This window comes from Tachypleus tridentatus, chromosome 1 (assembly GCF_004210375.1).
Source record: "Tachypleus tridentatus isolate NWPU-2018 chromosome 1, ASM421037v1, whole genome shotgun sequence".
NCBI lineage: Eukaryota > Metazoa > Arthropoda > Merostomata > Xiphosura > Limulidae > Tachypleus > Tachypleus tridentatus.
The window spans coordinates 3,232,282-3,247,563 of record NC_134825.1 but is presented as its reverse complement, the minus strand read 5'-3'; the positions used below and the strand labels follow the sequence as shown (position 1 = coordinate 3,247,563).

Sequence of the window (15,282 nt, the reverse complement as noted above, 5' to 3'; positions counted from 1 at the left end):
ATAAGCAGCCGGTCATTTAAATATAAGCCACCATTCCAAAAATTCACTTTTTCACTCAGTGGATCCCACAAATCCTGAAGGTGACTAAAGAAGGTCGAAACGCTGTTCTTCACTTTATTTTAATAAACGTTTTAATACCCATACGAACCGTCTTTAGAATACAGAGAAAAAAATATTTAAATTGGTGTTTACGTGTTTCAAACGTTTTGTTTCGCCCGGAAATTGTAGCCAGCTTACATTTGTAAGTTTATCTTTGTAGTAAGGACATGTTTTGTTGAATTTGTTTTCTATTTTAATTAAAGTGCTAATGCCCATACCAGCCGTTTTGAGAATACATTTTTACCTCAAGTATGTTTCTCGTCATCACGAATTTTGTTTAATTTATTTTAGTATTTGTTGAAATAGTGAAGGAACTTGTTTTTACAATGGTCCTTCGCACAATCTAAATAGAGCTGACAACTACGAGTCAATACTACTGAGTACCGGTTGCACTGTGTTAACTAGTGGAACACATTTACTACAGAAATTATGACCAGTACAAGTAAGTTTAATGTTACGAAAAATATTTTTAAAAATTAAGAGAGTGAGAGCGCATAATCAATGAAACTTAGTTACCTTTGGTACTAATGTTGTAATGGTAGTATAGTCAAATATGAGGATTAATGTTGAAAATACAGGATTTAACTTTTTAAGCTAAAACTACTTTTGGATTATTTCATATCTGTGAGACCTGTTAATTGCAAATGAAAATGAGAAATCATGATGACAATATTTTGATAAGTTTATTATTTGTTTTAGATCAAAAGGTGTAAACACAGTTTTGATATACGAGTTAACCTACGTAGCAGCAACTAATATAATTCATGACCGTGGGCGGTTTTTTTAATTGACCAACTCTTGCTACGATATGCAGTGAAAGCCCCATATATTCTGGTTGTGACAGATTGTGGTTGGTGCAGTTAAAGAATATACTAATTTTATAATTATTTCACTGTCATTGTATCAAAAGCGTTTTTTTTTTGTTTTTTTTTGTAAATACACCACGTTCAACTATATCATTAAGATAAACATACTAAAAAGTTAACATATCTTAGCCTTCAAGCGTGGCCTCAAACGGTAAAATTTAGTTATTACACCTTTAATAATAACTGGGTCAGAACTCTTAAGTGAATACTTAACTGGGTTTTACAGTAATAGAATGATCTTACTCTTAAATAAAGCACGTATATAAATCCTGTAATGATTGAATGTAATGACAGCCAAGGATGTTCCAGAAAATTGCTAATAATGAGATAAGTTTTAGTTTATTTATAATGCTAGTGTTCTTTCAGTTGAGAAGTACTAATCTTACTACATCACCATAACTAACATGCATCAGCTCAGAACTGGAAAATAATTAAATTTGAGTATAGATTACAAATATTAGTGTCACATAAAATGTGTTTAAACACAATTAGGGTTGTAAGCTGTCACTGTTTATGATTGTTTCAAACATACAAGTAATTAAATACTACCATTATGATTTTTCATTGTTTAAATAAATTCACAGCTTAATCACTTTGTGACTGATGAAAATAACAAATGTATTGATATTTGTGTTTCAAATGATTAATATTTTAAATCACTTCAAGTATAAAGCTCATGATAATAAGAATTAAGTTGAAAGAAATCCATTTCTAAGTTCCACTGATTACCCAGTTTTAGTTGATTATAAGTTATGAGATTCTGTGTTATGATTATTCATTAAGAATGTCTAAGGTATTCGTAGTTAATGAAATATTTTCAGTAAAGATGTACTTTTCAAGTATCAAGAGATGTTGTAGTACTGGGATAGTTACTTAAAGTGTTAACACAGAATGTTTGTAGTAGCAATTGTCAACATGAACTGTGTGAAAGTAACAAATTATGTAGTTATGTTAAGTTAACCACACTGTCCATTATATCCAGTAGTGACAAAGCTCTTTGTCTAATACCAGGGCTCTTCAATAAGAGAAATACTTTCTATTGCAAAACCAGTTTTTAATCACTTCTTGTTTTTCACTTTTTCTGCAGGTGTCATAAAATTGTAAGATTATAATTAATATTTCAACATTAAACTGTAAAGGTAGTCTCAAAAAACAAAACTACAATGTCAAATCATGTTAATAATATAACATGTTGGAGACAAATATAGTTTTGTGTAGTGTTCAACTTATCATGCTGAAAATTTTACAAACAGTTAGTTGCAAACTCTGTCTTTGTTAACTTGAAGATGACCAAGGAAGGTTGGAACATTGTTCTCTGCTTATCAACAGGCAAAGTCAACTGAGTTGTACACTGCCTTCCCTAAAGATTTTTCCTATATATACACACACACACACACACACACACACACACACACAGTGGGGTACAACCTACTGCCAGTCATGTTTAAACTACATGAAACTTGGAAAAGATTGTCATGGTTTGTTACGAGATATTTTGTTTCAAAAACAGTGTCAGATAAAGAGAACTTGTAACAGTTTAAAAGTAAATAAGTTTATTAATATACATAAAATCTATGAAGATAATGTGAATTTTAAAGTGAGTATTTAACTAAAGTACATCTGTTGGACCTGATGATGTACACTTTGACATGCTGCACCATCTATCTCCTGCTTCTCTTGATGTCCTTCTAATTGTCTTCAACCAGATCTGGCAGGAGAATGTTTTTCCTGATGCCTGGTGCCAGGCTATTATTTTACCTTTCTCTAAGCCAGGGAAAGAAACCAAGATTCCTTCAAACTACCGTCCAATTTCTTTGACGAGCTGTCTCTGTAAGGCCTTATAAAGGATAGTTAATGCTTATCTTGTTTGGTTCCTCGAATCAAACAACCTCCTCTCACCCACCCAGTGTGGGTTCCTACAACAGCACTCCACCACAGACCACCTAATTCGACTTGAAACATCAATCAGAGAAGCCTTTCTCAAATGTCAACATCTTGTATCAATATTCTTTGACATTGAGAAGGCTTACGACACAACATGGAGGTATGGCGTTTTGCAAGACCTCCATACATATGGGTTACGTGGCCATTTACCCATGTTTATTAAAAAAATTTTAATGGACAGGAGATTCCAAGTTTGTGTCGGTTTGACACTTTCCCATTCTTTTGTACAGGAACTTGGAGTCACTCAGGGCTGTGTTTTGAGTGTCACACTTTTCAGTATAAAGATAAATGCTATCGCTGAACAACTCACTCTCACTATTACGAATGGGCTGTATGTCGACGACATTCACATCTCATGTCAGTCGTCGAATATGAGATATATTGAGCGGCAACTACAAACTGCCCTCAATCGTGTACTGAAGTGGACTATGGTGAACGGCTTTAATTTCTCTCTCTCTAAAACCGTTTGCATGCACTTTTGCTGCCAACGGGGTATTCACCCTGATCCTGAACTTCATATCAGTGAAGTTTCACTGCCAGTGGTCCCTGAGACCAAATTCTTGGGGCTTATCTTTGACCATAAGCTGACCTTTATACCACACTTAAAGCAGCTTCGGGTCAAATGCACAAGAACACTGAACATCCTCTGTGTCCTCTCTACTACAAGTTGGGGAGCAGATCTATGTTCAATGTTAAAACATGAGTAATACATATTCCGATATTGGACTTCCTGTCTCTCACAAGATTAGTTATTCATGTTTATTGCTGCTGCCTCCTATATGGAAACTTCTCATGTATGCCACAAGCTTTCTGCTCCCCCTTTTGGAAGAAGGAGATTCCATTATGTCTGTCTTGTAAATCGCCACTACCAATAGAAGCAAAGTACACTTGTGTGATGCATGCAACTCTATGTGCCTCTACCAAACTATCACTTTTTGTTTGGTAGTGCTTGTACTTGGATTTTTTGTTGTCATTCTCTTCTGTTTTACATTTATATTTCTTATACTCACAAAGTGGACTTTGTTTATTATAACTTCCAGATATTCTGAAGTCTGAAATTTACTTTCATTTATCCCAACTTATTCTAATCACATTTTAAAGTTAATGTTATTGCTAGTGCTATCTCACAGGTCATAGGTGCAGACAACCTAGTATGGGTTTTTATTGGCATTTATCTTTGGGAAGAAACTTATTATTTCTGTTCATTATCTTGTTTGAACTGGCTTCATTAGTGTATTATTATTGGTTTACCCATGGTTTTATTGACAGGTTAATATTGACTTAGGTTCTAGTTTCCCTTCGCTACTACATCATATGGGATTTATTCTCTGTACTGTTTTCTCCCCATTTTAATATGTTGACAAATTCATTTTGTTTTTCTGTATACTTTATCATTTTACTGTTACTTTCAGTTCATCTCTACAATAATTGGCATTCATTTCACATAGTTCATACTTTCTCCTTGTTACTATTAACTTCACTTAGTTTATAAGTTATCCTTGTCACCATTAATTTGTTTACTGGTTTCCCTTAGTTTTATGGATGGGTTTATATCTACCACACTTTCAGACTTTTCTTCAACTCAACATCATAAGGGATGCATCCCCAACATAATGTTTACCATTTTCCCTACATTAATTATTTGATTTAGTTGTTTTTTTTTAACTTTATATTTTTCAGAGATACTTTTATTTTATCTGTTTTATTCTTCTTATTGTTAGTTTTGTTTTGTTCCAGTAATTTAAATTCAGTTGTTGGTTCCTGAGTCTGCTGTATCTGTTTTGGTAATTGCTCACCTTTCCCATCTAATGGCTGAACCCATCTTCCAGTGTTATAACATTGCTCTCTTGATACCTGACTTGCCCATTCCTTTTATATTTCCCTTTATTTGAGGTTCATTTTTCATTTCAAATTTTTCAAGGAATTCCTTCTTTCTCTTCCATCCATGCTGGGGTTTTTGCTGTCTTCACTTCATTCCCTCATTGCATGGCTTCTTTTATGTTTAGTATCAATTGTAACCCTGTTTGTTTGCTTTTCCTTTCTTAATAATGTTTTATGATCTATTTCTTATTTGAAGGCATTTTTCCTGTGGGTGGCACCTATTTGCATGTATTAGATCTGCTCTTTTTGGTCTCCTTGCTTAAGATTCTTATCCTTACATGACATGCTGCAGGTGCTGTCATTTGATTTGCAATGTTTTTCTTATCCTGACACATTCTATCCATCAGAGTGGTCTATCAATTCTAATGTTTTCTGGTGGCTTTATCTTCAATGGATTTGCCCCATATCGATCCATTTACATCTCTTATCCTCCAGTTACCTCTATTTGGTAGTCTGAACCTCCTCCTCTATCTAGGGCTGTTGATGTCTTCAGCCAGGATTGGTCCCACAGGTTTCTGCGTGTACATTCCCAATCCTCGTACTTCCATGGATAATTTCGCTCATGTACCATTTTGTATTAGGTCCTTCTGATTGCTCCTTAATGTTCAGCTTAACCATCATTTCTGTAACTTCTCCAGCTTCAACTTTTACCTTCACTACTTCTTCCTTTCTCTTCTGCCCTTCTTTATCCACTTCATTTGTCAATACTCCATCCAAACATTCATAGTTTGTTTTCACAGTTGGTTCTTATTCAGTTCTTGGTGGGAAGATCAGGTTTACACCTGCAGGTAACTTTCTTTTAGATTTTTTCATTCTCTCTTTTTCAGTGGGCAATTTATTGGTATAAATGGAAAATGTTCTGGAGCTAATTTATGAGTTAGGGACTTCCTGCAGATTGAGCCCTTGTGTCTTGGTTGGTAAGGTTTCTCCCCTTGTTTTCCAGTTGTGGGCCTTTGACCCCCTCAGTAATGGGTTATTGGGCAGCCTTGTCCCATACCTTTGTTTTCTTCTAGAAACCAAGGAGTTTTTACCTCACTTATCCTTACTATGTTCATATGTACTTTCTGGATTAGTCATCCTTCCTGACTGCCTACCATTATGACCTGGGATATTCATGTGATTTTATCACTTTACCTTCGTTTGCATCACCAATCCTTGTGTTCCATATTTCATCTTCCCTTCAAGCACAAGTACTTCTTCTCTGTGCCTGTGTATGTCTGAGATCAGATTTGTTTTCCATGAATTTTCTTGTACATTTTTCTCACTCTATTTCTTCCTTTATTTGCATGTTTATTTTTACCAGAGACATCGGTGAGGTCACTCCACCTTTTTCCTAATTCCCTCCCTTTTGTTTCCCATCTTTATCTTCATCCCAAACTGGATTGACTCCTATGAATGATCTATGCTCTTGTGTAGTGCTCACTCCTACCTAAACATATTTTCTCAATTTGAAATGTTTCTCCTTCTGCCCTCACTATTTGTGCTTGTCTTTTGATCCCAGTGGCTTACTTCTCATTATCATCTTCTTCATAGACTTTGTTCTGGGTGTCTTCTCATCAGATTCAACATCTGTACGTTTTCCCAAGCATCTTGTCTTTGATGGTCTTTGGGAAATTCCTACATTAAGGCATGAGACTAATATGTTTGTCTCCTCTTTATTTACACTATATTATGATTTATTTATCATTTTGTTTTCCATATACCACATGTGACCATTTTTCATACTTTAGTGCAAGTCTTAACTGTTTAAGTTTCTCTTGATGACGAGGAACCCACTTGAAATAAAATGTATCTCGGAACAGCTGGTATGGGTATTAACACTTTTATTGATAAGGAGAGAACAACATTTCAACCTTCCTAGGTCATCTTCAGGTTAAGAAGGGACTTTTGGTTGTTTTGGTTGGAAGGTGAGGTTAAGAAGGTCTTAACCTGAAGATGACATAGGAAAGTCAAAACATGGGTAAGTTTCTGTTCATTGTTTCTTTTCTTTCAGGGGCTCTTGCTTCATTATTCACCATATAGACACTTACTTACTTCATTATTCACCATATAGACACTTACTTGCTTCAATATTTGCCACGTAGACACTTACTTGCTTCAATATTTGCCACGTAGACACTTACTTGCTTCAATACTTGCCACGTAGACACTTACTTGCTACAATACTTGCCATGTAGACACTTACCTGCTTCAATACTTGCCATGTAGACACTTACCTGCTTCAATACTTGCCATGTAGACACTTACCTGCTTCAATACTTGCCATGCAGACACTTACCTGTGACAAGTGGTGCCTGACCAGGTATATTTAATTTAAAATCTTCATGTACAGCTACATTTAAATTGCACTTCTTCCAGTGTTTTGTAATGTTTGTCAGTGAGTTCCACAAGTCTACTTGAAGGTGGATAACCTTGCAATGTTTTTACTTCATAAACATGTCTTTTTTCCAGACCATACCACCAATGGAATGCATGGGTAAAGCAGAAGGGGATAGTTGCCTATTCATGCCATGCTTTGATTGAATACATGTATATGGTATGTTTATCAAAATAAGAGTTTTATGGTCACCCATTGCACTGTCTCTGGTGAGGACATTCTTCCAGACTTTTCACTACATATTTGCCTTCCTTTCTTCTAGTGGAGTGTGGGAGTCTTTCACACTCTGCAGTTCCAAGCTGCTGGGGTGGTTGTCCATGGAGGCATCCTCCTGAATGGGTTTGACAAAAAGATGGCTGTAACAATTCAGTCAAGACTAGGGCAGTAATGTTCTGGTGATGCAGATGATATGTGGCCTTCAGAGATAATAATGTAGCATCCTGATCCCATTTACACAATACTGGAGCTAAGCAGGCTGTTGGGAGCTTCCATCATACAGCTATGTAGATGTCAGCACCCTGTGGCTTAGTACTAGATTTAGAGTGAACCAATCAGCATGATCCGTCATATGTTTTTGGTTGTCAATCTTTCTCCCTCGCTTTCCTCCATTTGTGTTGTATTTTGGATTATTTTGGTTCTGCCCTTGGCTATCCCCTTATTATCTTTTCTTATGGGAAGATTATTGCCATCTGGAAGGTCCCAGCTTGTTTCATGGTTGAGAGAGCTTATTGCATGTCATAGACAGCCTTTTGATACCAGATTTCGGGTTTCCAGAGTGATAGCTCAAACCTAATCTTTGTGTCATACCCAGAAATCAGAGTGGTTCTCAGTTCCCCAGTTCGTGGGTTTGAGGTGAAGATGATATGATGCTGGTAACCCAAGAGTAGGTTTTGAATGTAATTGACTCACCAAATATAGTTCACCATGTCCAAGCCATTTTACCTCCAGGTGCACATCCTCTTGACATGCACAGAAAGGAGTTTAAAGATTGAAGTTGACATGAAAAGATTAACATGTGCTCATAGCAGATAGTGTTTAATCTTTTTTCATTACTTCTTAGCATGTACCTGTAGAAGATAATATTCTGAAATAATATTAAGCCTATTTCATTTAAGTGAGATTCATAACCTGTCCTTTCCTGGAAGCACTGCACTTTGTGGTAGGCTGTCTCCTGGATGTGATCTTGTCTTTCTCAAATAAAATGTTCTTCACCCCCATGTCTTCCATTGTTTTGCCATCTACTTGTTACTACTTAGCTTTTGTTACATCCGTTATTGCTAACATTTCTTTCTTCTGGTCACCTGTGTCTCATTCTTCTGCCCTAGTTGGCTATGCCCTCAATCAGGTCTGATCCCATTTTTTCATTGTGCCAGTCATTCCAGAATACCCCTTGTGGGGTCTTTTTGTTGGCCTTTCACAGCTTAATTAAACATGGTTTCTATTTGTCCGCTTCTTAGCATTTCAGCCTTGGTTTTCCCTTCCCAACATTTCATTTATTTTGAACCACCAACACACACCAGTATTTCCTTTGCATGATTTGCACTGGTGCTTGAAAGCTTTGTTTTTTAAAAAAATCTTGAAGATGAAAATGCGTGTCAAGGGCCATTGAAAGTCAAAGTCACGTTTAGGTCTTGGAAAGACAATATATTGAAGGCAAACACTTGAAGTTTGTAATTCATTAACATTTCTGGTTTTAATCTTTATTATAAATCTATATAAATTTTATTTAAACATTCAAATATTATTTTTAGTGAAATAAATCACAGAACTATCATTGAGCATAGTTGTAATCAAATCAGTATGTTGTGATTGGATGTGTTTTAGCATGAGTAGTTATGTGCATGCTGCTGAAGAAGAATGGTGGATAAGCATGTAAATAAAAACTGCATGTGCACAACATATTTTATCTGATTTTATTGGTCATTCAGCATTAACAGACATCTTTTATTCATTCATTAAAACTATTGAGACACTTACATTCAGGGATATCATTGGAAGGTCCATGTGTCAGTTGGAAACTTTACAATATGCTACAATAAACAATGAAGAGAGATTAGAAGTGCAAGTTGCTTGAAACAGGTGTGTGTGTTTTTGTAGGCCTAATAATGGATAAGAAAGTAAATAAATAATTCTCCATTTACTTTATTTAGGTTTTAAGATTAATAATAACCATATTCAACGTATAATATTTTATTGTTCAAATGAAATAAAGTATATCAAATATTGACCTATTATATTAATACATTCATTTACAGCAAATCTTAATATGAATGTCTTCTGTGTGAAACTTGTGTTACTGGAAAGTAAAAATATTAATTTATCAAGATTTGAAAGTGTGACATGAGATTACATTTTTCAACTTGTTCTAAGATTTCTGTATTGATGTGTGTGTGTGTGTGTGTGTGTGTGTGTGTGTGTGTGTGTGTGTGTGTGTAAATATTACTATAGAACAGTCAAGCAAAATAAATCAAAAGGAAGGACTTCATTAAAAATTGAAATCCAAACCTTTGACAAATAATAATTTGTTATGAACAAAAACAAGCTAAAACCTTTTCACTAATTGAAAAGATCCCCAGGGTACAGGCTATGATGTAGGACATAAAATGTGCCCTAGGTTTTGGAAATGACTGAAGAAGCATCATCCACATTGAAATAGGGATACACAGTTCTAACCTTTTAATAACATAAATATAAATTAGGAGTGTGAGATGTGGGTACTCAAGCTGACAGTGTCCCACTTCTTTATTACCTTTGTTGCCTGCAGACAGTTGTGGGAAAGTGACTGCTCTCCAAAGTAAAGATGAAAAAAAAATAATAATAGTAAGGTACAACCACCTCTTGAAGTTGACATTCCAGCCCCTGTTATGGTGTTAAGGTACTAATTAGTAGTCCAGGAGACAAATTATACTAGTATAAAGAGTCCCATCCAATTATCTAAACCAGTGGTTTGTCAACATGGACCATGCTCTGTCTCTAAGGGGCTACACGTGAATGACAGAATATTAGGGGGACACGGTAAATTCTGAGTGGGCCACCAAAACTTCACTGCCCAAATAAAATGTTTCAAATTTAAAAATGAATCCAAAGTTATCTTCTCCCCATATCCCCCACAGCTCAAAAGTCAGGTTACCAGATGCAACTAGTATTGGAGTAATAATCAAAATATTTGTGTGGTACTCGTGAATGTTTTCAACTGATTTTCAAGAACAGCAAAACTATTGTTGTGTGGTGTGCCACTCTACCAACCAAGCTTTCATGGACAAATGCTGCCACACCATTTAACAAACTACAGTTGATTCTCACTTCATATAGTGTTAGAAAAGAAACTGTATCTCCCTCTGGGCACTCCCTTTCAGACCCAAGTTATTTTTAACAACAATTTTTTTTTTTTTTTGCAACAACTGAATGTGAAAATAGCTCTTTCTTGCATCTCGGAGAAATATATCTCAACAACAATTGGTCAAAGAACATAAAAAATTGAGAACAGTCATCCTTGAGACACTCTTCAGTTCATAACAGGACAAAATTGGTGGAACATTAACGTATAGTGTACATTAAATTTGTGTACATTGTACACAGTTGCAGCCAATGGGTCTGAAAGGGAAATGTAAGTTTGATTAATCACAAAAGAAAAATAATCATGAAATAAAAATAAAAAGTTTTAAACATTGTTCTAGATACTGTTTGTTTTATTATTAAACTTAAGTGTTGAAGATGTTATTAGTGAGCTTATCATTTCAACAATGTTAAAATGTTTACGTGCATCAGAGCCTGATTGCTTCGTCATTCTTGTTTCCTCTCTAAGCCTCAGTGAGGTTTAACAATGAGAAAAGTGTTACTGAACAGCGATAAATGTACAACTCTGACTTCTCTAGTTTTGTGTGAAAAGGGAGTGTGTTATGCAATAGGTGAGTAGATCAGTATGATCTGAAAACCAAGGGTGATTTTTGTGTAAGTGTAATTCATCCTTTTGGTAAATACTATCTTAATTTTTTTTCATTTCAAATATAGTGTGTTTTGTAAAAAAAAAAAAAAGACCCTTAATCTGCATGATGGCTTTTTGTCATACTAACCATGAGGTGAGGCCTCTGGTATCATTAATTTTGATTTTTTTTCCAAAAAGGTGTTAACTCTGAATTTGTAAAGTTCTTTAGGACTGACTATATATATTTTGAAATAAAATATTTTACTGAAAAGAAAAAAATTACAAGAAGAAAACATGAAGAACAAAAACTATACATGGGATCATAATTTTTTAGCTGCATCATACACATATGTTCCCTTGATGTTGCAAACACATGAAGCATTACACAATGAAACCTTGTCATTATCCTCTTCTTGGGTGGAAAAAGACACAAATCATTTTTCTCATGGCTCTTGGACATTCAGTTTCATGTATAACATTAACTTGTAGAATTTAATTAATGTTCCTCGTTAGGGAACGATGCAATATTGAGGTATTTACTAAGGCTTGTGACCACGGGTCCACAAATGTTTTAGCAAATTCCCTTTGTGTCGTTGATTTCATGGCTTTTATAACAAATTGTTAATGCATATTACATATGAATTCAAAATTCTTCATATTGTATTGTTAAAACAGCTCATCAACTTACTTTAATAATGACTTTCTTAGTTCTACCAACTTCCTCAATTCTCAGTTTACAAACAAAATAATAAGAAGCTCAAAGTATTAATACAATCAGTACATGGTAAAAAAGACCTTATTTATTTGAAAAACTCCTGATGATAGATGAAAACTTCTTAATACTATCAACAATGGTTATGAATGAGAAATACTGGAGAGGGTACTACCACCATTCTGATGACACAGGTGCAATTTGTTCTTTGTAAACTTAACTGGATAGAAAATACAGATTGTAAAGGAAGAGGGAATTTTATCACATATCTTCCTCATTATAATAGTGTGGCTTATTTGGGCTTAGAGGGAGTTTTCAATAAGCATGTCAGATTTTAACCTTGGGACTTGCATTTGAACACAGCTTATATTCAGTACAATACAGTAAATAGGAATTCTTGTTTATGAACTTATCTCTATAGTCACAAAATTATGCTGTTACAAATTTACATAATTATTATTTACATTTGTTTTTTTCAGATTTCAGACTACCAATGGATAGTGCTGCAAAGAAGAAACGTCAGCAGTATTCCACTGAGTATCTTGCCTGCAGTTTTATTCCATTATCACAGGATAGTAGGATGCCAGTGTATTTAATACATATGGCTACTCTTTCAAATGAAAGCATATGGCCATGTAAGTTGTGGAAGCACTTGGAGACACCACACAAGGACAAGAAAGAGAAACCATTGGATTACTTCAAAAAATTGCGTGATAATTTCCAAACAAGGACAACAGTAAAATGAATGTTGAGTGAAAGAGCAGCTACAGTGGACATATGTTTACTTGTATCCTAAGAGATTTCCAAATTAATAGTAAAAGCTGGAAAGCCACATAATATAAGTAAATCTTTGATTTCACCAGCAGTTGTAATTTCAACTGTCAGAATCAAAGCTCACATGAAATTACTCAGGTAATCCCTTTCGGCAACTCATTGGTATTAAGTCGTATTGGTGAAATGGCAGATGATGTTAAAAAACTAGTGGCACAATTACAAGTTAAAAAGTTTGCTCTGCAAATTTATGAATTCTGCTTATAGGATAGTGAAGCCCTACTGATGACATGTTAGGTTTTTGGATTATAATCAACTGAGAGAGGAAATGGTTTTTGCTTAAAAGCTTACAATGGACACCAAAGATGAAACAATGTTTGAAGAAGTGAAGAGTTATTTCAAAGAAAACAGTGTTCCTCTTGGAAAAACTATAATCGCTTGTACAACTAATGGTGCTGTTTCAATGGTAGAGTATATGCAGAGAATTTATTGCTCATTTAAAAAATACTGTGCCTGAACTTTTTTACACACACTGCTTGGCTCACTGACAACATTTGGTTTCAAAGAACTTGGGAGAATGTTTACATGACTCTCTTGCTATTGTACTAAAGGCTGTCAACTTTATCAAATCTCGTGCACTTCAAGATCATCTTTTTCAACCACTTTGCGAGGAAAATAAAGAAGATTTTTGAAAGCCTAGTAATGTATATAGAGGTCCGTTGGTTATCAAAGTGAATTTGTCTTCTTCAATTTGTTGCACTTTGGAACAGTATTGTGTCATTTTTAAGTGATAAGCATCTTTGGAGAAAATATCATTTCTGTTAAGTGCGAGATATTTTATCTATCACATATTTTTGAAAAGCTGAATTTATTGAACAATTAATAAAGAAAAATCTGTAATCTTTTATCTTGCAAAGAGGTCATTGCTGCTTTCCTTGGAAAAGTAAAACTGTACTGGAGTAACATTGGACATCACAAGTTCACGCAATTTTCTTCTTTGGTCACTGTTGACATTGAATTGCAAGATGACGACCTTTCTGTGTATGTGGAACATTTAAACTATTTGTATGGTGATATGCAGTTTCTGCTCAGCAACCTACTAGACGTGAATATTCTGGATTGAATAGCAGATCCATTTGTGGTGAATGTGGTTGATGTTGATATCACATTCCAAGAATGTCTCATCAAACTGTAGAGTGATATAGCAGCCCAAGCTAAATTCAAACGTGACAAACATTATTTCTGAATAAGTAGTGAAATAGCTAATACGTTTCCACAACTCTGGAAGAAAGCAAAGTTGTATTTTATCACTTTTCCTACATCTTATCTGCTATCAAAAATATGTAACTGCTTTGATTTTGTGAAGAAAGGTGATCTATGTTTATCATTGACCATACTGCAACCAGATATTCAAAAACTTTCAAGTGTTCATCAGACCCAAGGATCATACTGAATAAAATGTCTGATTAACAGAATATTTTTTACTTGTACAAATAAAGAGTATGTTATAAACAAAATATTTAACAACAATACAATATTGTAAAACTGATATTATAAAGTTATAAATATATTGTAAATCAATAATGTAAATAACATAACTTTTTCCTAAGTAACAGTGTATTTAAAGGGTGGGACCACAAAGAAAAATCAAACTCAAAAGGGGGCCATGAGCAAAAAAGGTTGATAAACACTGATCTAAACTAACACATTAAAATTCCAAAACTTATTTTAGAACTTTATTTTAGTACAGTTTTTCAATGTAGGATATCACTTTTTTTAGAAAAATGTTTATATTTAACAATGGTCTATCATCTGTTAAGCAAGTCTCTTTATTAGCTAAATAAAAAAAAGTAATCCTTGCTGAATGTAAATGCTCTTTAATTATTTGATACACATTTCTTCAAGCATGAGTGCTTGAAATTGAGAATATAAACTATGGAAAAGACATTCAAAATTTTCAGTGACATCCCTTTACAGAATTGAGGAGAAATACAAAGGGCAAGGATAATTATACCTTTCCAAATACCTCATTTATGAATGGTTTCATTTCAGAACATCTTAACTTGAAACAAGCAAAATGACAGCCGTAAATAATTGAAGTATTTGTGAAACACACAGTTGTCTTTTTTTCTCAGTTCTGGAGTTTCACTAAGTACTGATGGTTTCAAGTATCAAATACATCCTCATATTTTTATGTGGTCCACCTCTTTAATTGTGTAACCACCCCTTTCTTCCAGTCCTGTCATTCCTCTTCAACATTTGTATCACGCTTATCACCTTGGGCTCAAAGTCACCATTTTCTTTTTCATTGCAACCTGTTCTTCATGTTTTTGGTAAGTGGTCTTCTCTGAATTGTATGTCTTTCATATTTAATTCTTCGAGTCTTTTCCATCATACTCTCTGACTTTCCTGGTGTCTCAGGATAAATTATTTCTGATATGATATTTTACTTACATTTAAAGTTTTTCTCAACAACATATTCTAATCAGAAATTGTCAGTTACAACTACCCTTAACACACTCACTTACCTTCATGTATGTTCACTTGAGACAGATATATTTTTCCCATTTATAGATGTATTTAGTCAGGTATGGTGTTTTATCATTTAGTCCCATTTCATTTCTTTCTATTCTGGTTGTTCTCAGTGATGATCTATGGGGTTAGTTCTTAGTCTTCATGATCTCTTCTGATTATTGAGAGTAATATA

The 15,282-nt window shown here is 34.4% G+C and overlaps 1 protein-coding gene across 1 annotated transcript; it reads left to right on the top strand.

Moving 5' to 3' along the window:
- Window positions 1-277: 277 nt before the first annotated feature.
- Window positions 278-14,432, top strand: LOC143231222 (protein FAM200B-like). Its single transcript, XM_076465836.1, has 2 exons — window positions 278-541; window positions 12,284-14,432. Exons 1-2 carry the CDS (start codon window positions 529-531, stop codon window positions 12,547-12,549), a joined length of 279 nt encoding a protein of 92 aa, XP_076321951.1. The 5' UTR covers window positions 278-528; the 3' UTR covers window positions 12,550-14,432.
- The last annotated feature ends 850 nt before the right edge of the window (window positions 14,433-15,282 follow it).